Below are 26,209 nucleotides of genomic sequence, written 5' to 3'. Positions count from 1 at the left end.
TAAATCGCAAACATTTTCTTGCGATGACTTTTTATGACATACGACGTGGATTAAGCTAACAGCAGTGTTCCGATCAACTCGCTTCGACTTCTGGTGATGAATCATCATTACGAGCCACTGTGTTTCGCTGGTTTTCCAAATTCAATTGTAGTCGCACTACTCTACAGGGTAAATTTAGTGCAGGTCATCAAAAATCAGCTTTTGTGCCTATAAACATCGACGCTGTGCGTAAACTGATATTGCAAGATAGTTGCGTAAGCAATTTGACAAAAAAAAACAGTCGACTGTATGGGTCTTTAAAGGCGAGCCAAATTCAATAAAATATGTAGGTGCACGCAGCACTTCGAAGTAAATGGTCACTTGGTTTATTGGAATTACTGGACATCTCGCCATCGTTTCATTAGAGCATTGTAGAATGGGACATTGTGAATGGTACACCAACATTTGTTTGTCAGGAGTGTACGAAAAAATTAGGGAAACCAATCGCAGAAGACAAATTAATGGGTCATCCGTCGTACAGCTCTTATTTGGCAATGATTTCTTCTTATTCCCGCAGGTCAACGTTTTTCTACATCTACACCTAAAGAAGCAGTTAATGTGTTCAAATTACGGATTTTGGAGGCAGTTCAATCGGAATGGAAAAAATGCATCGACAAATGGAGAATAATTTGAAAAAAATAGCCATAACCATTTATAAATATTTCTCTATCTCAAAACTTAAGTAGCAACCATCGTATGTATATATATATAAGGTAAATATTCAGAAATTTGCTTATGTTTATACCAATGTTCCGTATTTAAGAAATTCTATTCATTGTGTAGTTTACCTTCAGTCTCTGAAGACGATAACTTGGTGTAGGCATAGTGGTCCCAATAAATTTGTTTTACATTGTTTTCAATTAAAAAAATGGCTAATCAGTTCTATTTTACAAATTGTGGAACTATTATTTGGTTTAATAGATATAAACTTTTGAAAATAGCCTACAAACAGTCCCGTCTAAAATAAAATCATTTAAAAATTAATTTTTAAACATTCGTTTCTACCACTTTAAAAAATCAAATTCGTGGTTTACATTATTAGTAAATTTTTTGATGATTCTGTACTACTAAAAAGAGTTGTAAAAACAGAGTAATCGGTCAAGAAATTTGTCTCATCCAAACTGGTTTCAATCAAAGGAAAATTTGTGGAAAAAGTAATCTAAGTGAAATATTTATTTACACGTGAAATTTAGTGCCTAATTCAATTAATTATTGTTGCTAAAATAAGCTTTTTTAATCAAAATGAACAAAAAATACATGCACCTTACGTATGAAAAAGATTTGAGGTGTTCAAGTACTTGAAAATTGAAATTAAAACTGTTCGGCTAAGTTGCGGATTCACTTACAAACTAACAAATCGAAGTTAATGAAATAAATCAATAAATTCAAAATATAGTAAATTGGAAGTTTTCAAAAAGAGATCTTGCATATAAAATATGATTATCTGATTATAAGGGATAAAAATAAAATAAATCCCACAGAAGAAAAGTTCATGTATATATATAGTATACGCTTTGAATAGTGTGAGAGTTAAATATTTAATTTTTCAAAAACTTGATAGATATCAATTGGTTGAATTTAGATTCTGCTCATGCACCATATTTTCATATTCCATGTCTCAATTGACTTTTCTACCAAGAAACAAAACAAAAAACAAACCAGAAGAACGAAGAGTTGTAGAAATGCCACTTTTTCTGGTAGAAACAAGTGATATATTGTTCAAGCTATATTTAATAACCGTTTTTGCATTAATTAATTTATCTAATAAAAGCGATGAAAGCTCCATATTTTATCGTTTTAAAAGGAAAGTTTTATATAGCATTCAGTGTCGTACAAAAAAGTTTATTGTGGGAGCTTTCATGGTTGAATATTTATTTTTTTGACAGCGTCAAAGAATTGCCTGAAACTGAAACCAATACGCAATTAGAAAGAGATTTTTCGTTTGGAGTATTCCATTATCAGATAAATATTTTCTAGGAATAGTTTCTATGATTTCAGTATTTGGTCTTCCGGTGCTGTTATTGGCACACTCCATGGAAAAATCCGTGGCCATCATTTTAACTTTATAGACCCGGAAATTTTTATAGAAACGGATCAGAATGAAGCTTTTTTCCGTGTCTGTAAATCTTACCTTATGATCCAATATCACCACCCTCCACGGAAAAAAAACCGTGGTCTTACTTTAATCTTAGAAACACGGAAACTTTAAATCTAAACTAACCTAACCTCATTGCCACGGACTTACTAAAGTAATTCTTAAAATCAAATTATTTATTAATAAATTTTTTGTATAATTCCTTTCTAAATGAATGAAAGAAATATATTGGAATTAAAATGGAACTAGAAATAGTATTCATCCGTGGATAATATTCATCTGTTAGTTAAAGCTTATTATTGTAACATTCACAGCTGAAATTAGAGACACGGATAAAGCTTCATTCGGCTCATTTCTTTAAAAATGTCCGTGTTTCCATGGTTGAAATTAGAGTCACGGATTTTTCCATGGAGGGTGCCAATAGGCACTTCGTTCTTCTTCATTCTGTACATATTATTCAAACTGTAGAGGATGATCACTAATAGTATTATTATATTTAAAATGTGATTTTTTCTCCTGAGCAATTGTGTAAATTATGTTGTCACTATACAATCGTTTTATTTTTATATTGACTATTTCAGAAAAATACTTTTTTATAAGTATATTCTGGACTTGATAAATGAAAGTACACATCCTAAAATATATTATTTCACGTTTATACGAATAAAATACATTCGAAATTCAGTAACGAAATTATTAGACAAATAAAGTCATTAGAGACAAAATTTTCACGCGAACACGTATTTTATAATAAATTTACAAGTGTGAATTAATAGAAAAATTAATTAATTAATAGAAACATAAAAAACACAACCTTAGGAGTATATGAAGGATAAAGCTAATAAAGATTATAATGGCTAAATATTTAAAGAAACGAAATTGTTCTGTTTTTCAGATAAAAAAACGGATCCATACAAAATATTAGAAATCAATAAATGAAATAAATCAAAATAATTAATGTTAGGCTATGGAATTCTACCCTTATATATCTCCCTTCATAGTTGTTCTCTCCCTTTACGTATGATTAGCTCTAAATATCGCCACCACTGTATAGACCGAGGGGTATATACCGTAAGTAGCCAACATCACTGTGGCTTTCGAAGTTGTGGCTTAGTCCCTTTTGTACTCAAAATGATCTATGGCGTTCATTTTAGTCGGTCCCGCGAAAGCTATAACAGTCTGGCAGTTTCGCTAGGAAATCGCTTAATATTTGAGCCTTTACGTCGTATTCATAAGATCTATTATCAAAACTTGATTGTATTGTATTTCACTTGTCATTTCGTCATTTTCCCTCAGCCTTTTGAAGATCTTCGCTTTGTGCAAACGAACGAAATGATTATCTGAAGCTTTAATTTTCTTCTTGTCAAGCAATGCATTTTCAGTTTGATGAGTGCGGTTTTATACTCTTTGAAAAAAATAATTAACTTTCCATTCTCATTGGTACTTTGTCTAGACTGGCTAAACAAAAGGATTTTTTCAATTGAAACTCCTATTATGTTACTACTATTCTATATACTATGTATTTCTCAATAAAAATGACAGTTTATCCATTGCATTGAAATTTATTATCACTACACTGGAAGTTATCCAAGAAAATTATGTGCAACAGTCTAAATACATATCCAAATATTGTCTACGAAAATAGTTTTCATCCTACCTCTAACCTCAAAAATAGATCATTCTAATTGTTCAATTTTCTTGTCCATCATATAGACTGTAGCAAAAAATGATTTTTTTATGTATTTGTAGTATAAAAGACACAAAATATTGATGTGGATACGTACCTTTACGACTAATAAATAATTTGTTATCGTGAATTCACATTTCTTAGTTCAATTATGAGCTTCTTAAGCTCCCAAAGAACTCAATAATCACATCACATCAAACTTCTTATTAGCCCGGACAAAGATTTTCTGTTTAATTACTATTTTACAAAAGTGGTGTTTGGAAAGTTAATATATCTTAGTACTGAACATTATAATACGAGGGTCATTTTGAAAGTAATAACCGATTTCGTATCATGTCTGCTTAATTCTATCAAATGATGTCAGTTCAAGGTCCACTACGCCGCCATTACATTTCATGTCTCTCTGTTGTTGGTTACATGATTTATTTACTTTGTGGTCATGTCAATCAGCAATTCCATCGACTGTGAAGTAGCTTCACTTATTCGGTTTTTAATTGCAAAAAATATTCATTCCGCTGAATTCCACCGACAGCTTGTTCAAGTTTATGGTGAAGGTATGATTAATAATTGTAATGTGTTAGAATATTGTGGGATATTTCATAAAAGGAGGATAGATGTTCAAGATAAAGAACGATATAGATATCGTACTGTCATGAATGAAACCCTGCCTTATTTTTAAGAAGATGCGGAATTCAAGTAACGGACTCCCATTGCCTAACCACTAAAGCGCCAGCTTTTCTCATCCCTGTCCTTCTAGGAACTATTGTGATATTACTTCTGATTGATGGATTTGTCATTGTATGTTGTTCCATTTGATACGTTTCTATGATATCGTCATACAAGACAGCAGTCTACATTCTTTTGTGTAGGTAGCAACCAGCTGCTACCATTCTACCTTGTGCAGCATCACCTGGACGATATTATCAGTATTTATGTTGCCGATAGAACTCTCTACTTTCTCTCTCAAACCCCTCAAGCCCAGTGGTTATACACGAAGAATGTGTGTTCGGCATCATCTGAGTTGTGTTCACAATACGTACATTCAGGTGTTTGTACTTTCTTCATTTTGTGGAGATACCAAGGGAAGTAGCCGTGTCTCGTCAGGAGCTGCCTAATGTAGAAGCTCACATCTCCGAAGCTCCTTTCGGTCCACACCCTAAGGTCTTTTAGTAGTCGTCGCACTATTCGCCCTCTGTCCACGATTGCTGCCACGTCTTTATTGTTCTAGTGTATTCTGGCAGTGTCTGTCCAATTCCAAAAAGGTGTCGACCACCTTCTGGATTGCTCCGATTGTTGATCGAACCTTTCTCAAGCCGAATTGGAGGTCTGAAAGGCCGCCACCGGTTCGTATCCCGTCTGTTAGTCCCGATCTCAATAAATGAATAATTTACCTGTAGTAAACTCAGTGGTCGGTAAGCCGTTGGCGGATTCAGGTCAACTTTACTATTAGCAATAAGGACAAGCCTCCATCGGTCGCTGATGGTGCCTGTTGTCAAAAATGTATTGTACAAGTCGAGGAGGATCTACAGCCTCATTTAGACCATCAGTCAAGAATTTCCGCCTATATCCCGTCTGGATTTGGTGCTTTACCAGTCTTCATCGCGTTTGATACCCGCATGAGCTCCTCTATAGTGAAGGTGGGGGCAGTTAGAGTCTCAGTATAGCTAATAAAGTCAGACTTAACACCAATAGACTTCCATTTGTTTCCAAAAGTTTTGTTGAAAGTTCTCCGAAAATGAAGATAAGTTGAAACTATTACAAAGTGCTTTAACGGACAGAGATGAAGATATTCAAAAGCTAGTGCTACGATTTGACAAATTTTTATGATTACCATGATAAGAAGGGAAAATATGTTTAGTTTGTAATATAATACTAAAAAATTGCTCTCATCCATTGTTTGTCTTAAAGTTGAGAAAAAAATTAGTTTTTGGATACTTCAAGATTCCCTCAACTGTAGGATACAATAGCCTTGCGCTGGTTATTAATCTTTGAAACCCTAATATTGCTCGCAATATACTTTACACTTTACGAAGAAGGTATAGCGAAGACACGCGATGTAGAGAATTTTCAAGTACTTATAGCAATATAAATCTTGGAGAATTTTTATTTAACGGTCTCATGAAGCTCACACGCGAATGCCATAAGTAACGAACGAATATTTTTCATGAACTATAGTTTTATCATGGTTAAATATTCAGATGTTGAATTTCAAACTCCTTCAAAAAATTGTAAAGATCGAAAACATATTATTTTTCATCAACTCCTCATTTTTTCTCTACTACTCGTATAAATAGTGGGTGGATGTTTTCGTTATAGATTCTCTTTATTCGTTCCTATATCACTCCTTTTTCGTATACATAGTTTTTAGTTTCTTATTTTTTGTGGTTCCTTGATGTACTCTATATCTATATATTTCCAAGCAGGTCATAAATTCAACCATATACCATAACCAGAGTGTATATTTATTCCATATTTGTTTGCTATTTCCTTTCATCGACTACCCATCGACGCCGACCTCTAACTTCTCTTTGTTTCTCGTGGTTTCGATTGAAATATTTGTACTTACCGTTTCGTTAAGTTTAGCTATATAGCCTACCCATTTTCATTTAGGCCCGGCTTTCTAAGCTTAGATGTTGCCCATTGTACAGGGTGGTCAACTAAGAACGGCCGTCAGCCATATTTCAGGACCGGATTTTATAGCTTTAGGTAAAAAAATTATTATAAAAAGAGTCCGAGAAACACATGGAAATTATTTTCAGAATTATTGAAAAATATCAAATTGAAAGAGCAGAGTTTTTTAAAATTTACCTGATTAAGTGGAACTTTATGTACGATTATCGAAGTCTTCATCAAATTCTGTGCATTTTTCAATCCATAAGTTTTAGTTCATCTCTTGAAATAAGAGGTGGGGGAGAGTGGGAACCTTGGTTTGCAAGATTCCTACTCTTGTTTTATTTTACTTCCAACAATGTCTTCTTGATGAATTTCACCGATAATATCATTATAGGATTTTCTATATAGTGATAAGGTCCAAGTTGTGTATTCTCAACAGTTTAGTTTAATTGCAACTTGCCTGTAAGTCCCATTTTGCTGAACTGATACTTATAAAACTTGATGTAGTTTAAAACAGTTTTTATCCAGCAATACAAAATATACAGAGAAATAGATCAGGAGTGAGTAGATGAGAAAATAATCCTGTGACATAAAAAATTTTTCTCATATCTCATATATTTAAGTCTATTTTCTAAACTATACATTCGAACATTATGAATTTTTAATGGATAAATGAATGATTACGTATATCCTTGTAGTATGTTCTATGGAATAAATAAATCTACACTACTATTAAAAGACCAGAGGAGGCTCATGCCCAACGGTAGTGTAGAATTATTTATTCCGTAAAACACAAAAATTAATTATGTATCATTTAGAAAATATACTCAAAAATATGAGTTCTGATTTTGCAACTTTGAAGGCCCATAACCCGTATGAGGAATTTTTTATGTTACAGCATTATTTTCACGTCATTTATTTATTCCCGAATTTTTTACATCAAGTACCGGAATACCCTGCATATATTCTAAGCAATTTGATTATCAACGTGAATGATATAAGGCGTTGCTTCATATAATTTAAATATTATGATTTCTCTTCACAAGTTTAGTTAGAAGCATTAAAGTTTGAGTAGGTCTTTTAGAAGTAAATACTAAATTAACAATAAAATAGCAAAAGCAGCATGTCGAAATATTTTTTCTATCCCTAGATATCTCAAGAAATGTGTAAATGTGAAGAATTTTTTTCTTCTTTTATTTATATATTTATTTGTATTTGAAGCTGTAGTATAATTCGCTCTTGAAATATGGGCGACGGCTGTTCTTAGTTTCCCATTCGCTACTATTTCCAATATCTTGTAAATCTAATGAAAATATAATCTTGACTTTTCATCTGTAGCAACAAGTTTTAAGTTAATAGATTATTTAATATTTTTCCAAGAATTACTAAGACAAAATTAGCTACTAAATTAATATCCAATTAGTAACACCTGATAATGTTTTACCATACTAAAAAAGTGAGTTATAAAAATTATCTATAAAACATGTTGGCTTTTCATTTTTCTCTATCCACCGACTAATCGCTCTGGTTTATAAGTAATGGAGTACGAAAATATTGGTAGAAGTTATACAAAACAATTTTTGCATCATTTCATAAAATGAACACGTGAATTTGACTAGATACACATTCGGTCTGTTATATTGCTGTCTTTGATAGAAATGAATATAATCTAATACCGGTCATGAGAATGATTATACCTCTAAACAAATGTATTTCTAAAAAAGTCAACTTGTTTTGTATCCAAACATGGAGGTATTTTAATAAACAGTATCAGTGACAGCGAGCGGTTGGAAAACAAGCAAGGGCCGGTTGTAGGAAATGAAGACCACTAGTCATTCTGGTGGTGACATGTTCATTAGTAGAAAAGGGAGACACCGGTTTGTCGAAACAGCATTCGCACTGATTTTACTTATTTATTTACGGTTAAATTCATCTGTTCGTGATATAAATATATAGCTCTTTCACTGAACATGTGATTAACTTAGTTTGTAACTGAAAACGGATCTTGTTTAATTCATTTAAAAAGAATTTACGTCCCGAATACCCAATTTTATAACAATATCATCAACATTGATATTTAATTCTAGAAAGAGTATTTAATTGTATAAAACCAAAATTAGAACAATAACCTAATGGAAAGCAATCGACATTTGTTTTTGGAGCTTTCATTACCCTTAAACGTTGTTCTGAAAAATAGCAATGTATACATAATTTCAATTTTACAATATTTACAAATTTTTCTGTAACGAATTTCTTCCTTCTTCGAATATTGTAGTAATTTGAATTGAAATTTATTGGAAAAGGAAGAGAGTATAACAAAAATGAAAGGAAAAATAACACCGAGATCTGTCTACCGATACTGGTACACAGATGGCACCGCAAATGCCATATTACTTTTTATCGATAGTGCAAATATTCAAAAGATGTGTGTTAAAAATTGGTTGATCTAGGTTCGAGATATTGGAGGTTTAGGACTCTACATTTGTTGCTGTTTGAAATTGATAAAAGTGGGTTTTGATTTTGATTAAGCCTATGCTGTAAAACCTATGTTGGGATAAAGAACGATCTATGTTGATTGATTGACCAAATCGATTAGAGCTTTTGTCAAATTGAATCAATTGAAAATCATTGAATCAATCAAAAAATGTTCAGTAAAAGATTTGGCTCTAAGGAAGAAATGATTGCCAATGTTGAAGTTTACTTTTAGAGTCGGAATGAATGGAGGCACAACAAATAAAGAATAAACACGGAAATGAAAATATTTTCCTTCTTTAATTTAAGAATTCTTTTATATTTTTCACTGAGAAAAAATTGGAATAAATGATCGAATGTGTGGAGGATATCTAATTAGACGATAAAATCACGACAAATATCGAGAATTTCATTTCAAATATTATTTTAAAAGTTTATTACATTTTGGGAAATATTTAATTACTATAATGTTAGGAACCCTTGAGCTTTCTTGTCCCTTTACAATAAATCACAAAATTGGTTAAACATTTACATAACGATAGAGTTACATATTCACTTAGTAGAATTCTATTTGGAATACGTGCCCGCGAAGTTAAATTACAAGGAACAAGTGAGCATAACTCATTCTTAGGTTTAAATGTAAGACAGTTTTCGAAGATAATTACGACAAGGGATGTTTAGAGAAAGCTGAATTAGGACTTGAACGTATTAAAACTAATTTACATATTTTGCATATTCTCATAAAACGAAAGGAGTATACACTGTTGCATCAACCAAAGTGGCTTTAGACTGTAATTCCTAATGTTGATCTCTATAATTTACAACGTTTTAATATTCAAGATTCAATTCTCGAACATAGTTTCATAATTTTCTCATTGTTACAGATTTCTGTATGTGAAGATTATAGCCTTCCTGTTGATCACCTCGCAAAGAAACGACCAAATAGCATTGCAGTGCCTAATCCACATTCTAACGTTTTTAACGATTGGAATTTATCAAGTCCTAACGAAGAAAGGGTAAGAAATGGAAATATTGTAATATTGTTATGTATTTCTTAGTTATTATATACGATTTCTATTCGTGGGGTGAATTAATAAACACTATACACACACTTAACTAACTTATAATAATTCACTTATCACTAACACATAACTAAATTGAATAATTTATTTAAATTCTTCGATTACTTTCTATTTCATTCTGTCCACTACGACTATTTATTATAAACTATATATATATATATATATATATATATATATATATATATATATATATATATATATATATATAAATAGACCTTCCTAGAAATTGGTTTAAAGGAAACAACGATAATGAACCGCCTGCTATAATAAACACTTATATAAAAACAAAGGTCAAAGGCGCAGTGCTTCCGCCGAATTTTAGAATTCCACTGAATCCAGACAGGACCGGCTCCAGGGCGGAGACGAGTTCGTAACAATATCAGTACAATATTAGGATCTCATCAGTCAAAATTCTAACGATATAATTTTGATGATAAAACGAAAAATCTTTGCTCTATCACAATATTGAAATAACTTGTCTATGTTTACTTATCATCACTACTGTACGAATAAATTTGTATTACCAACTATCAAATACTTAGTAGTTATACCATTTTATGTTAATGATTCAGTTATACAGATTTTTATTTATGCATTAACGTAACATGCTCCGTATAAATTTTTTTTTTTTTCGATAATAAGTCAAAATAAGGAATAAACACTATTTTAAGTCAAAAACTTACAGTGTGCTGGGAATGTAGAAAAGTGAATTTTCACTCAATTTCGTAAAAAAATATCTCTTTATGGCGAACGGTTTCTTTGATATATACAACGATCAAAAATCTATAATCTCCTAAGCCATGAATATTTGTTAAGAAGTCGATTGAAAAATTTATTTTTGCTATCTTTAGATTGTCCCTGTCAAAGTTACAGATTGCTAAACATTGGGCATGAGCCGCTCCGGCCTTCAGATAGTAGTGAAGAATTATTCATTCCGTCAAACATAAAAATTAATAATATTCGAATGAATAATTTAGAAAATAAACTTAAATATGTTCTGATTTCGCAACTTTGAAGGCCTATGACTCAAAAACGAAGGGGTCGTATGAGAATTTTTTTATGTCACAGAATTATTTTCTCGTCTATTCACTCCCGAATTTTTTGCATCAAGTCCCGGACACTGCATAAATTCTAAGAGGTTTGATTAGCAACGTGAACCATATAAGGCGTTGTTTCGTATATTTTAATTGTTGTAATTTCTCTTAACAAATTTGAATTAAAGCATGAAAGTTTGAGTAGAAGTGAACTAAATTAACTAAATTCAAGGAATAAAACTATTTTAAATCAAAAAAATTACATTGTGTTTGGGACGTAGAAAGGTAAGTTTTCACTAAATTTCGTAAAAAAAGTTTATTTGAATTTTTGACGTTATGTGAAAAAATGGTAAGCACAAAAGTAGAATTTATATTACATAAAACTATTTGACTTATTTCCATAGGAAAAGTTGCCGCAAATCGAGATAAATCATTTTTTACCCTCAAAATCTCACCCCTTTCCACTTCATGTCCCTAGATTTTTCGTAAATCATTTTCGCTCTCATTTTTGTTATATTTCCTTTCTTTTTTAATGTGTTTGATCCTAGTACTATTTTCTTTCACTTTTTAGATGCTTGGTCAATTAAATTTTATTTGCGTAAACAGGATATTACACATTATATTATCTAAAAAATATTGGATCACACAGAAAAATATAACTATCTAGAGCCTTAAAAACAAGAAATTGATCAAAGCTGTTTAACTATTTACATTCCACGTTTATTTACATGAAAGAAAAGTCTGGCTTCAATGGGGGAAGAAACAACCCCAGCAACTTAAACTATATTTATTGCTTCTACTTGACCAGCATAGAGAAGGAATCGAGTTTAATCCCCAACAGTTAAATCAATGTAAATTGTTAAAGTTCTACTGGGACGCTGCGTGAATCCTGCAGAGTGAAATTCTTAGGGAATACTTGTTATTCTAACTAACACTAATTAAAATTCAAACGATTCCAACCTACAAATACTTCACTTTGATACAAAATGGTATAATAGAGTTAATGAAAAAATATTTTTCCATTTTCATTATGGAATGAAACCTTACGTAGATGATTTATTAATGAAATAAATCCACAAATACATTACGCAGAATTTGTGAACATAATCATAATTTTTACAAGCAATTCAAGTTTTGAGGGCGCATTGCTATGTTGATTTTAATTAAAACAGCAGATCAAAGAACCGTGATCAATTTAAATCAACTCGCAGTGAAAACAGTAAGCAAAAAGCCCCGTTGAAATCGGCACTGAACCTTAACGAATGTAAAATAAGTTCGTACGTCCAGAAAAATGAATTTGAAATACAACTGAAATGGGGAATAGGTAATAAATTTTTACGATCAGCGAAATTAATATAGTTGTTAACTATTGAATTAGAATGTACAAGTTTCTATTCGTGATTAATTTTTCATCATTAGTTGAAACTAATGAAATTTGAATAATTTCTTTTAAATATTTATACAGAGTCTGTTGTATGTTCATTGGCTTTAAAATAATATCACAGTATATGCTGCGAATGTTCAATCATTTCATCTAAAGGAAGTTGTTGAAAATTATCTTTCGAATCCTTCTCCATTATCAGAGGGTAACAATCACTTTTGTCATTCAACTGTTCCAATTCAAATCTGCATGAATCGATAATATCTTCATCGTTAAAGATGCTACTACCATCATCTAATTGTAATATTTCTCCAATCTTCGTATTTCTATTTTCAGTTGGATTTCGCCTTCACTCCTTCCAAGGGTTCACTCATCAAGAAAATTTCTGAATTTTCTTCTTTCTGACCGGATTTTAAACCTTTTAGAAATTGTCTCCGGCTTAACATGAATATTTCGTCTACCTCGACGATAATGACATTTTATGGTAGCATCATCATTTGTTGTAATTTAGATTTCATATTCGATGGAAAAAACGCAAGCTGGATATATTTTAATTGCACCTTGGTGTCTTTAGGATGAGCCGGAAAATTGTCCACGAAAACAACAATAATTTGTCTTCTTTTATTTTTAAAATCTCTGCTCAGTTTTAATAGCCATTCTTCCAAAAGGGCTACTGTCTTCCAGGCCTTTGAATTTGCTTCATAGTCGAGAGGCAACCACCATTAGCAGCAATGTTCATTCCTGTTACCTATTCGAAATAATATTATTTTTTTTATCCATCCATATTTGTAAGAAGCACCAATGTGGCTGTTGGTTTATATGCTTACCCCCATAGCACTCCCGGTTTAAAAAAACGTCACGTGATTGATAATCTTCTAATAAATAGGGAAAGACATCACGTCTCTCTTCACTACAATGTTCATCACTCACATCACTGCTTTCGCCATATGCTTTATTGTGCCACATCTATAAAAGTTTATTTTAAAACTTAATTACAAAATTTTTATTATGGAACTCACCTTTATTTCAAATTATCAATCCAGCCTTAAAGTTTTTTGCTCTAGCATTTGACAGAACTCCCTTGCTTTTCCTTGAATTATCCCAAAATAGGCAAATTCTGTGTTCTACCGCTTCAAGTCCCACTAAAACTACTTTTTCACACATCGATTTCGTCAGCCTCTTATTTCGTGAGCTATTTCTTTTATAACCTCATATAGATAAAGTTTTTAACGAGCGTTTTGATGCATGATAATATAATAATAACACAATCAAAAATGCGTTATACATAAATAAATAATTGTTTCAACGATTAGGATTATGAACAAAAGAACTAGGTTCGCGGGTTGAACTGCGTTGGAATTTTGAAAATTTTTTACGTTTCGGCTCCCCCGCTTTGGAGCCATTATCAAAAAGAAGGTAGTTATTCGTTCATTGGTAAGAAATGATCCGACTCCGTGGTCTCAAATCTGCCTACTCCATACAACTAATCACCCATTTTCTTGTTAGATTCCAAGGCCTCAATCATTTTGAACACGAATCGGCTCACTTCTTACTACTGAACGAATAAGCACTCTATCCCCACCCTTACCCTCATAATGGCTCCCAAGTGAGAGCCGAAACGACAAGAAGTTTCAAAATTACAACAGTTCAACCCGTTCTTTTTTTCATAATTCTGATCGCGGAGATGAAAAACTGAAATAACTAACTGGAAAAGTTAGCTCAAGAAAAGCAGTGATTGTGTTAGTGTCAAAGGTGTTCTCGATGGTAGCATATTTATTTGTTTCATCTTTTCGTTTCTGTTGCTTCAATTTTACTCTTGTTTCTTTCTGTCAGTACCCAAGATTCAGAGGCTTCCTATTTCTTCCAACATAATTCCTAGGTTTTGGAGCTATTAACTTGTTCTATGAGTTTCTCCTCAACCCTGATTTCAATTTTTTATTTTACATTTGTCACTACCATAACTTTGGTTTTATTTTCGTTACCTCAATTTTCTTGTAGATCCTTCAGAATCCTGTGTAGTTTTTTTTCCGCTTCTAATTAATTCATCCATGAAAGCTATGAATAACAATGAGCTCAGACTGCCTTCTTGTCGCAGTCTTATTTGTGTAGTGAAGTGGACATCTCTGATTCCATGTTTTTGCATATTACCTTATTTCTAGTTTCTTTGTACATGCATTTAGTGACTCTGTCAAAGATATTTCTCTATAATTACTGAAGTCTTTGCTGTTTCCCTCTTCGTACACTAGTAGTATCAACTCCATTTTCCAATCTTATTCTATCAATACTCTAATGAAAAGGTTTAGCATCTTTTTCTTCCATGCTTTTTACCATCACGGATGTAATTTCATCTTCTCCCGGTGACTTCCCATTCTTTAGCTATTTTATTGCTGCGACCAATTCCTCAAGCGAATTAAAACAGAGAAAAAACTGAACTGGTTGCATGAAACGTTATAAATAACAAGTTAGAATAAATCGTAATAAGAGAATACGAGGTCTGGCTATCAAATAACGAGGCTGGTTACGAAAAAGGATTTTATTATAAAAATTATTCTTCATTCGAATGCTCTCTTTCAATATACTCCCCTCCCCTCGCCACACACCTTTCCATACGTTTTTTCTATTGATCGAAGCAGTGCTGGAAGTCTTCTTTGGTAACGAGCTCTGCCGTTTTTTATTTTATCGCTTCCATCGACTCAAATCGGGTCCCTTTCAAAGCAGATCTTTTTCTAAACTTTTTCATCTTTATCGGCATTTACAGCATCGGCAATCATCCGGATGCTTATTCGACGATCTGCATGCACAATTTGGTTGATTTTGGTCACTGTTTCCGGAGTTGAAACAGTCACAGGGCGACCTGGGCGCTGGTCATCCTCAGTGCTCTCTCGGCACTTACTAAAGCGTTTATACCACTCAAAAACACGCGCATAATATAGAGAATTGCCCCCATAGGTCTCTTGCAACAATTTATAGCACAATTGAGACTTTTCTTCTGTTTTTCGTCACACAAGGTTTTCGGCACGAGAAAAAAACGTGTTTTGGGACGTGCATAGACAAGATATCTAGTTACCCAACGCACTACACGTTTTTTACCCCATCCGTCTAGGGCGCCCTCTAGGCGCGCAGTCTCGTTATTTAATAGCCAGACCTCGTACAGCCATAAAATTCGACACCAAGTATGATGTTCGAGTTTTCAAGATATTTTAGTGAACGAAATTCGTATTGGTGAAAGAAAAATTTCATATTTCTATTTAATTTGTTTGTTACCTTTGCCGCTATGGCCAACAATTCGGTTCGACTTATCAAAAATTTTCTGTTGTCGAAGTTCGACTGTGAACTAAATCATGGTATTCCTTCTAATATATTAATTGGACTGTCTTAGTAATTATTCTACGTATGATTTTGTTTTTTTGTTTTATACTCGTTATCGATTCTAAATATTTGATTTCTGAGCATCTTGTGCTTTCTATGTTTATACTTCATATTATTCGGTTTTGTCTGCCACATTGAATGTATTGATGCCAGACGATACACGGTTTTTACACCTGATACATGGTAAACCAAAACAACACAATCTTGAACAAATAAAAATAATAACGAATATAAAAAATACCAAACCCTGCCAGTTTCCACGTCGAATAATCCGTTATGTGAGGGATGTAGGGAGAATTTCCACCCTCATGCTAAAATTATTGGCTGTGGCCAGTGCCTTTAAGCTCTCGGGATATATGCGCCGCAGGTTGTCGCAAAACATGAACGTAAATATTATACTTTGAGAGATTTGTACCGTGCAGAAGTGTTTTCTCTTAAGATTAAAAAAGCGATAATGTAGAATCAGATTGGATGAACGAGGATGTTTGAAATCAATAAAAATATGATTAAATAATGATAATAATCTCTTATACAAGGTGTTTCTATATTCGACCGACAACGCTCTACCACAGAGAGATCTTAATAAATGATTCATTTTGATATAAATGGAAATAAAAATAATACTAGCACAAATTAAACTATTGGATAATGTACCGTTAAATATCAGACAACAAATGTGGTTTCAACACGGTGGAGCATCTGTTCATTTTGCTACAGCGGCAAGAAATTACTTAAACAAATGTTTTAGAGAAAAATAGGTTGGTCGGGGTGGGCCCAATTGTTGGCCTCCAAGTCCACCTGTCTTAATCTTATCGATTTTTCACATGGGGCTATATGAAGTCCTTAGTGTACGAAACAATCATCGAATCTGTACAAGATCTAATAGCTAGAATTCAAGCTGCGGCACAAATCATTCAATCCTATCCAGATTTATTCTTAAAGACACGTTTTTCAATGACAAAACGATGTGATAAGTGTATTGAAGTAAGCGGCCAACAGTTTGAAGAACTTCTGAAACTTTGTTAATTTTGTTAATGCTGCAATACAGTGTTGTTTAAATTTAATTTGTGCTATTATTATTTTTTTTTCATTGCCAATTTTGTTATTATTGTTATATATTTTTGTTTGAAATTGAGATAATGAATAATTTTTATTTGTTTTTAACTACTTACGCTTAATCATTATTCTAAATTAAATGAATAATTAATTAATTACTTACGTGCTTGCAGACTTTTGTTTAGAGGCAAATTTCTACAACACCGTTCATTTTAGCTCCAAAAAGGTTATTAGTTTTAACTAAAAATAATCAGGTAAACTAAAAAAAGAATTTGCTCCAGTGGCACAAAAAATAAGGGGGTAAAAGTAACAACTAACCCTGAGAGCGCAGCACTGGTTGAATGTTTCCAAAGTTTGTTTGTGTCAAAATATTACTTTATTAAGGAGCATATTGGTCACCAAATTTGAAAAAAAAATTAAAGGCGTTCTTGACTTATAGCAAATTTTTGATTTTGATTTAAAATTTTGAGCACCCTATATCTCATCAATTAGGCCCCGTAGAGGTTCGTTTTCCTATATCAAAATGAATCATTTATTGAGATCTCTCTGTGGTAGATCGTTCTTGGTCGAATATAGAAATTAATATTACAATAAAACTCAAAAATCTCAATGAAATTATTGAATAGGCACAACAGTCGCTCCTATGTGAATTTATAGGATCTTTTGCGAGCAAACGGTAATATTATTATGATTATCATGTGAACATCAATTACGGATACCATCTAAAATTATTTAAAGCTATACAGGATGTTCCAAAAGTAGTTAAACAAATCGTAAATCCAATCATATTTTCGAATTTTACTTAGAAAATTAGGTCAACTTTGAATGGGGTCTTGCTGTTCTTGAGATATTTTGTTTTTCACGGAACTGAAGAAATTCAATCCTGATGAATATCCTGAATTATCAAACTTGATATTTGTTGTTCCATTATTTCATAATGGATTTACTAAATATAACAAACGAAACTGTAGATTATGTTTGAGTCTGTCATTTTAATAACAGTATCGCATAGTTCAGCTAGACAATTCCAGTATTCTTTGTTTTTATTCTAACGATAATAATTTGTAGTAATTTCGCAAAACTATGGAACAATATTATCTTCAAACAAGAATTAAAAAGATGCAAACATAGGTAAATGCCAATAAATATTTTTCTAGTGTCAAAAGTATATATACAAAAATATCCAGAATGAAACCATCTGCATAAGATATGAAGATAAGTTTTGAAACAGTGCTGCCCAGATTCTATGCCACAACCAGTATTGCTTACACGAATAGAAAAAGACCATGAGTTTCTACTGACGAAGACAAGGAATTCTTGTTAAGTTAATCCAATCTTTCCAGGATTGCTAGAAAGTATAAATAACGTCCGTATCATATTCAGGTGCATCAGTATATATAGGGCGGTGACTTCTACTACAGAATAGACTTTTTCAAATTTGTTTTATTCACAAACTGATCTACATTCACAATAATTGTCCAGTGAATAGTCACAACTTTTACTATAATAACACTGAAAATAGGCAATTTTTCCATACTATGGTCAGAATCGATGGAGCATAAATGTGTTTGGAGGAATTGTGAAGAATCGCATTATAGATCTCTATTTTTTCAACGTTCACTTGAATAGACGAAGATTTTTGGAAACGCCTTGTGGGTACTTTTGGAGCATATTACTTCAAATATAATAACAAAGATGTGGCAGTGAAACATTTTCAATGAGATGCCTAAAATTTCAAAATAAATTAATAGGAAGAAAATGTCCATGCAATTAGCTCCCTAGCTCCCCAGATCTTACTTCGACGGATTTCCTTCTATACGGACCCGTTAAAAATATTGTGTGTAGAACAACTGTTATTATTTTATAATTTAAGTTATTATTTTTGTTCATTATCTCACAGAAGTTAAATTCAATTCGTCATATATGTTACAAAATTATCTTGATTTACGTAGTACGGTCTATGAGTTGGCCTCATATAGTAAATGGAGTGCGTTCGCAAAAACTTTTATGCACTTGTCAGTGACAAGTCTCATGACGCTCTATACGAAATTTCAACTTGCTGCAGCGATTCCTTTTATTATAGTTGAGCTCAAACGATTACTCAGTCAAGTTTCGAAAAATGTCTTAAATTGAGTTTCGCGCAGTTATAAAATGTGACTTGTGACCATCATTTTTAACAACTCAAATTTGGCAACTAGGGACGAGAATTATTACACGTTGACCCACGTGCGGGAGGTCCTGTGACGATAACTACTCCAGAAAACATTAAATTAGTGAAAGAAATTGTTACCGGCCTCTAAAAACAAAAGAAATTGCAGCATCAATCGGCATTTCCAAAAACTAGTGCCGGGTAGGTACTGAAATTATCGGCGCAGTGCAAAAACTGCTTATAGAATATTGTGGGCAATTTTTAAAGTTTTGTCGTGAGGACCAAGAAAATGTTATCCTATCAATTGTCATGGGTAATATAACTATGGTCTTTCACTTTGATCTGATATCCAATAGATATTCCATAAAGCATCGGGAAGGAGAAATTGTGGCAAAAATAGCAAAGGTCACGAAAAGCACCAAAAAATTATGACTACAATATTTTGGGACTGCGAGGGTATCCTTTTGATTAACTTCAAAAAATAAAATACAAACGTGAACGCGGTATATTACTCTGATGTACAAAGCAAATTAACTCAAAAAATTATGGAATAAAGGCGCGGCAAAGCCAGCCGAGACGTCCACCACGTTACTGTACACGAATGAGACTTCACAGACATCAACACCCACCATATAGCCCTGGTCTGGTGCCATTCGATGATTTTTTGTTGGCGGTGTACCAACATTTTAACTCTAAAGATGCATCATATTTTTATAGTGGCATAATAGCATTAGTCAGACGTTCTGAAAAGTGTGTGGAAATAAAGGAGAAATACATCAAAAAATAATCACAGTTTTTCAAATTTATAACCTTTCTTTCTATGTTAGGCTAAGAACTCATGAACCGCACTACGTATTAGTAATTCAAGTATACATCAGAAAACTAAAAGTCCTATTCAGTTCAATTCATTAAACATTGTTAACTTCACACGCCTCCATTGAATGGATTCATTGAGATTACGGGATTAAACTTTTACGCAGCAAATGAATTATCACATGAAACCTTATTCAAGGTTGACCCAATTTCTCATTTTATTGGAAATATGATAAATATAGGGAGTATTATTGAAAATATTCTATTTTCGATTAGTTTAATTTATATTTATAACTTACTTAGAATTTCATTCGTTCTCGTTCAAGCTCTTCATGTCGTCATCTTATTGAAATATTGTCGCAGCATGAATAACGATAAATTACAGCAGCCATGTCTTAAGCATGTTTATTGATCACTTCAGTTTCAAGAATCACAACTGTGGTATGATGGAAAGGAGCATTATCATCCAGATTTATACGAAGTTTGGAAACCGCGCTATAAAATCGACATTGAAGGATTCAGTTAAATAAAGAATGACTTAAATTATACCTGCAGCAAACTTTTCAACCTTTATAGATATATAATGATCAAACCATGTTGATAGTTTAGGTATTACAAAAGATTAAAACCAACATTTTTCATTTATTTCTACATAAAATTTTCATTTCATTGTATATTTTTCTTACTCAAGATAAATTACATAACCCATTAGAAAACAACAAATAGTCAAGGAGAAAAATTTATTTTAATCAAATAACAATCTACTATTGTCTTACCGACACGTTTCTAATTACAGCATTACCGACTACTCTTTGGACGGAACATATTATTCCTTAAACAAACGAAATCCCTTGTCATAAACACCGACACTTTGTAATTGGATCTCATTTCTTAACTGTAGCTCTCAAATTTCCTGTGACTTCTATTTCTTTGTTTTCCCGCTAACGGATCACAAGTATGCCTTGAATACATATTTCCTTAAAGCGTATTCGAGTTTTAGTTTTCAACAACGTTGAACACCCCCTGAGCTCCTTTTAATGGGGTTTGAAATATACACTAGAATTTTCTCACTAAAGAATAATATTTCTATCACAGTTTAACTCGATAAAATTTATGATATAGGAGATATGTAGATTTTGAATCGTTGCACATGCCAAGGAAACCGTTCGCCATAAAGAGACATTCTGAAGAAAGTTATCATAAATTTATAATTGAATGACATACTGTCGAACATCGTGTTATTTACAAAAAATTGACATTTCTACACACTTCCGGAATCTACAGAAAATATGTAATTGAACTTGAAACAGCATTCCAAGATTCTGCCTTATAACATCACAATGGAAGTTTATTCTAATGATCATTTCGTTTCTTGTGTTTACCGGTGTTGCAGATACCAAGCTCTCAATACATCCCCAAAAATTTAAATTGAATCCATTGTATTTAATTCAAAGGAAACGTGGTGGTCATGCAAATGAACCTCGCCGACCCATCCACCTAATAGGAAAAATATTATTAAGATGATTTTTCACATCATCTAGGAGTGGAGAGGGGTTCCATCTTGCATGAACCACATGTCCCTGCAAATGTTTAGAGAATATCACATAACATGGGTGGGAAGTCATTTTGGAGAAATTCTAAGTATCGTTGACCATTCAGGCTATTATCAAAAAAATATGGACCTACTAAATTATTATCCGCTATTTCTACGCACACATTAACAAAAAATCGATGTTGATTCTCTGTTTGAATTGTATCGTGAGGATTTTCATCTGCCATAAATATATGGGAATTAATAAATCTGTCTCGTGGGAAACCAACTTCATCAGTAAACAGTACTCCTCCAACAAATGTATTATCAATCTCCTGTAAGTATTTTTAATAAATAATTACAATTGATGATAATTTTCTCCATAATGTCTCTTTATGTTCTAATGTATAATTTAGATAATAATCTTAAGTATAAGTTCTGATTTCGTAACTTTAAGGGCCTATAATTCAGAAACGAGGGGTCGTATAGAAAAATTTACGTCACAGCGTTATTTTCATGTCATCTCCTCACTCCCTAAGTTTGTATATCAAGTCCAGGAACACCCAAAATACTAATATAAAACGATTTTAGAGAAAAAATAAAAAAACGGAGACATAAAAACAAAGGTATATGTTAATATAAGGAAATGAGACTTGGGTAATAAACAAAAAGATACAAAGTAGAATAGTGTGATGGATTGAATAAGAAATGAGGAAACAAAATATTTGAAATTTGAAATTAAACTGCCATGAACACATAAAGAGAACACCTCAAAGCTTAATAAGAAAAGAGACAGAATTAAAAAGATATGAGGAAAGAAGGAAAAGAAACAACTTTGATACAACAAGTAGCACATGAAGGGGAAGACAAAGGAAAATAAAACAGCAGATGAATAAAGTAGCAAAGGATCGAAAAGAGTAGAAAAATGGATAAAAGAATGAAAGCTGGAATCCCAATACTTTGACGCTCTAAAGAGAATAAAAAGTTGTAGTATAAAAAGAAGATGTTGATGCAACGTTTAAATTTATTATATCTGACAAGTAATACTACTTGCTAAGGACTCTTCGAATTTTTATTGAAAAATGGGGCTTGGATAAAATTAGCAGCATGAAAATAAGTTTTTTTTGTTATATAGTTATAAAACAACTTTAGCACAAATATAACAAATCGTAAGAAAATAAAACTTGCCAATAGAGATTTTCACTTTGTATTTATTATAATTATCATCAAGGATGCAAGAAAACAAATACAGACGTATGAAACCTTTGAAAACAGAGTGATTCCCAATTTGTTAATTGAAGTATGAAATATGGATTCAAATGAGGGGAGGGTGAAAAAAATTATCTAAAATATTTCAATAGAATAGAAATAGCTTAAATATTGAAATATTCACTATTTTTAAGTTTGATTTTCAATATTTTTTCAACTAAAACTTATTTTCTAAATCATAAATGGCAAAAATAGGAGGTAGATTCATGAATCATTCGCAATCTAATAATTTCATATAATATTCATCATTACATGAGGAGAGTCTGCTATTTAATCAAGTGCTTTTATTCGTTTACCGTCTAAGAAAATAAGCTGGTTTAACAATAAACAGCTCAAACATCTGAAAAACCATCAGGGTTGCCGAAAAGATAGAAGTAAGCCTTTTTTGTCTGTTATTTGCGATGGCGTATTGCCTTTCAAAAACAAATATTCAATTGCAGCTCCAAAATGGCTGAAATTTTGGTCATAATCGCTGAGCAAGTACAAATATATTCCCAACTCATATTCATAAAATCTTCAAGCAACCCACGTAGATAGACGATTCTGTGGACAATTGATTCCCAATTCAAAATGACAATTTTCAATCGATAGATGTTTCTTCATGACCACAAGAAAATTGAATTAAGAAATTCGTGTATTGTCGGTCCTTTACAAATGTGCAAAATTTTGAATTCATCTGATCATTTTAAGTCCAAATATTACGTTACTTGCACCCCTAGTGAACCCTAGACGAAATTATTATATGGACATCGGTCCTTGATATGTGTGTAAAATTTCAAATAAATCCAAAGCTAATAAAGCATGGAAAAAATATAATTTGAACATGGCGTGCCTACTCAAACATTTAAAATTTGTTGCCGATATGAAAATATGAAAATACTGAATATTATATTTTGTAAAGAGTAGAAAAGCAATTTCCATTTAGATATTTATCAAGTAAACTGATTAATATTTTTTGTTCAAGTCTAGATGTTCAATCAATATTTAAATTAAACGAGAAACTTTTGAAAGCTTTCAAGTCACCTTCTTTTATAGAAAGTTATCGACTTCAAGCTAACAGTTATCTCAGCTTGTTAAAAATATAATTACTGAGTACAGTCTCTATTGAAGTTGATCGTATTTACTGAATGAAGCTTCAGTGAAATCTACACAACTTTTGCAGTAAATTGTATTTCGCAATTGCTATAAAACTTATCATATAACTTATAAGATGACTGTCGAAACTCAAAGTAAAAGTTTCCATTCGAAAATTAAATTTATTGAACTTGAGTTATCCTTTTGAATAAGTACTACAAATTGTAGCATAAAACAATCAATTTTATTTATAAAAATGGTATATATTTTATTGCCACCATGCTTCACATATTTTTCGGTTATTAAATGGGGATAGGGAACTGTCAGTCATTCAAAGAAGTGTCAAGTGACTGTATAATGAAGGAAATTTCAACAAAACCATTAAAAAGACAAAATTTTATAAGCAAACCAGCTCTTTATAGATCTCAAGGGAAATCTGCCCGCTTAATTAAAGCCAAGCTTTTAAGGTACTGCATATTATGTTTAATTCGGTATGCCTAAAAGATATTTCTTTGCCCTGGAGGGTCATGTGAAAAAGGTTGAGAGGTACAATTAGAGTAATGGTTCACGGCCAAAAAATCTATTTTTGATTAATTATTCCTTTGTCTTTCAGTCACTTAACAGTCAACGGAGGGTTCTGGAAGGTGTAGTAACTAAATACCGTTTCAGATAACATGTCGAAAGTATCGTTAAATACTGTTTATTATACTAACAGAGGTGGATTAAGGATCCTAAAATAGCATATTTCAAAGTTTTTATTAAAGGTTTCTGTATTAATTTGAAAATATATTTTACTAAGGAATAATAATCTTTTTCAAAGATTTAGTAACCCACTCTCAGTTGTAATGTATAAGTTATTATCATTTTTATGTTTCTAAATCGTCTTCATTTTAGGTGTCTTCTTATTTAAAATCAGTTTTTTTTTCATAAAAATTTGACGTGTTGACCTATTGCGGTCTCTATCAAAAGATGACTCAAATTTGCATATCAATAAATCACCTACATCATGAATATCAAAATAAAAATAGAATAAAAAAAAATAAAAAATCTCAAAAATATGTAGCAGCCATAAGTCAAATTTTTCGTAGTTGTATTAGAATTTACAAAATTAGCTGTAAATTTTACTTATTATTAAGATCATTGATAGCTTTCTCGTGCTTATGAGTATGAATCATTTCTAAAAATCTTTGTAATTGACCTTTTAGTATATTTCCCAAATACTTAGCTGTCTGCCCTATGTAGGGCAATCCAATCATTACAAGATCATTACATGAAAAAGAAAATTTTTAGAAAAGGTTCACATTCGTAACAACGAGAAAGCTATCAATGATAAAAGAGACCAAAATAATTTAAGTAACATTGACAGCTCTATTTTGTACATTTCAATATAACTGCGAAATATTTCACTGATAGCTGCTACATATGTTGAGATGTGAAAACTAAGCTAAAATTTGTTTTTATGTTGAAGCAGATTTATCTCGAGATTATTTTTATTTTAATATTCATGATGATGGTGATCTATTGATTAATATAAATACGCAAGTTGTCAATGTCAAGTAATATTTTGATAAAAACCGCAACAGGACAAAACGTCAAATTTTTATCTGTCTTGGAAAAATAAAGAACAAACTAGTTTTGAATCAGAAGAGACCTAAAATCAAAACGGTTTAGAAACATGAAGAAATAAGAAATTAGACAAAGGTATTATAATTTTATTGCATATTACAAGTACAATCTAAAAATTAGTAAATAATTTCCATTTTTTCAATTTTTGTAATATTGGTTTCAGGTGGAAGTTTTAGATAACTACTCCACACCGCGAGACTCAAAGCAGCATCTCCACCCCGAAGATGACCAAAAAGATCTAACCAGTCCTGATAAAGAATATTCTCAACCATATACTTCCGGTAAGTTGATAAAAAACGTATTCGTTGGAATAAGTCCCAATTACAGGTGCATTTAAACTATAAAAAGTTTTATTACTAGGGTTCCCTTAAAATTTCCCAACCTCAAATTTTGTACAAATGATTCGTTGTGAAAATTATTCTGAAAATAAAAAAATTAAACATCGAGCTGTAATTGAGTATTACAGGCAGCGGAACTCAAACGTGGTATACTCTATTTATTGAAGAAAAATAGAGTTGAAAACGCCATTTGAGAAATAATTTCATACAGCAGATTAATAATATAAATTATAAATAATTACGCACAATTATTATTACAAAAATATACAATGTAAACATGAAGATACAAAGTCAACGGCCAAAATATAGAACACATTCATTAAAAATTCAAAAATATCTAATATAGTATAAGCGGATGATCCGGAATGTCTCTTGTGTTTCGAGAAATACAAAAGATGCATCATAGGTTATGGTCCCAGACAGCTCACTAACTTAACTGTGAATTAAATATAATATGTCAAGGAGTTTGTTGTTCACTTAAAAAACTGTCTCATTTATGCTGACTATATTTTTTGTATTCACACAACACCTGACGCTGACGTGAATACTTTCTGTCACAAACTATTGACTTTACTGGAATC

General features: G+C 31.9%; 1 protein-coding gene across 1 annotated transcript in view; it reads left to right on the top strand.

Moving 5' to 3' along the window:
- Positions 1-26,209, top strand: part of LOC130451276 (uncharacterized) — a 233,867-nt gene that overhangs the window by 160,347 nt on the left and 47,311 nt on the right. Inside the window, exons 2-3 of the mRNA XM_056790184.1 lie at positions 9,791-9,922; positions 25,454-25,571. Coding sequence (XP_056646162.1) covers positions 9,791-9,922; positions 25,454-25,571 — 250 coding nt within the window. The remainder of the gene's footprint in view (positions 1-9,790; positions 9,923-25,453; positions 25,572-26,209) is intronic.

This window comes from Diorhabda sublineata, chromosome X (genome assembly GCF_026230105.1).
Source record: "Diorhabda sublineata isolate icDioSubl1.1 chromosome X, icDioSubl1.1, whole genome shotgun sequence".
NCBI classification, from domain to species: domain Eukaryota; kingdom Metazoa; phylum Arthropoda; class Insecta; order Coleoptera; family Chrysomelidae; genus Diorhabda; species Diorhabda sublineata.
The sequence above is the reverse complement of the archived record's forward strand: the minus strand, read 5'-3'. Positions and strand labels throughout refer to the sequence as shown.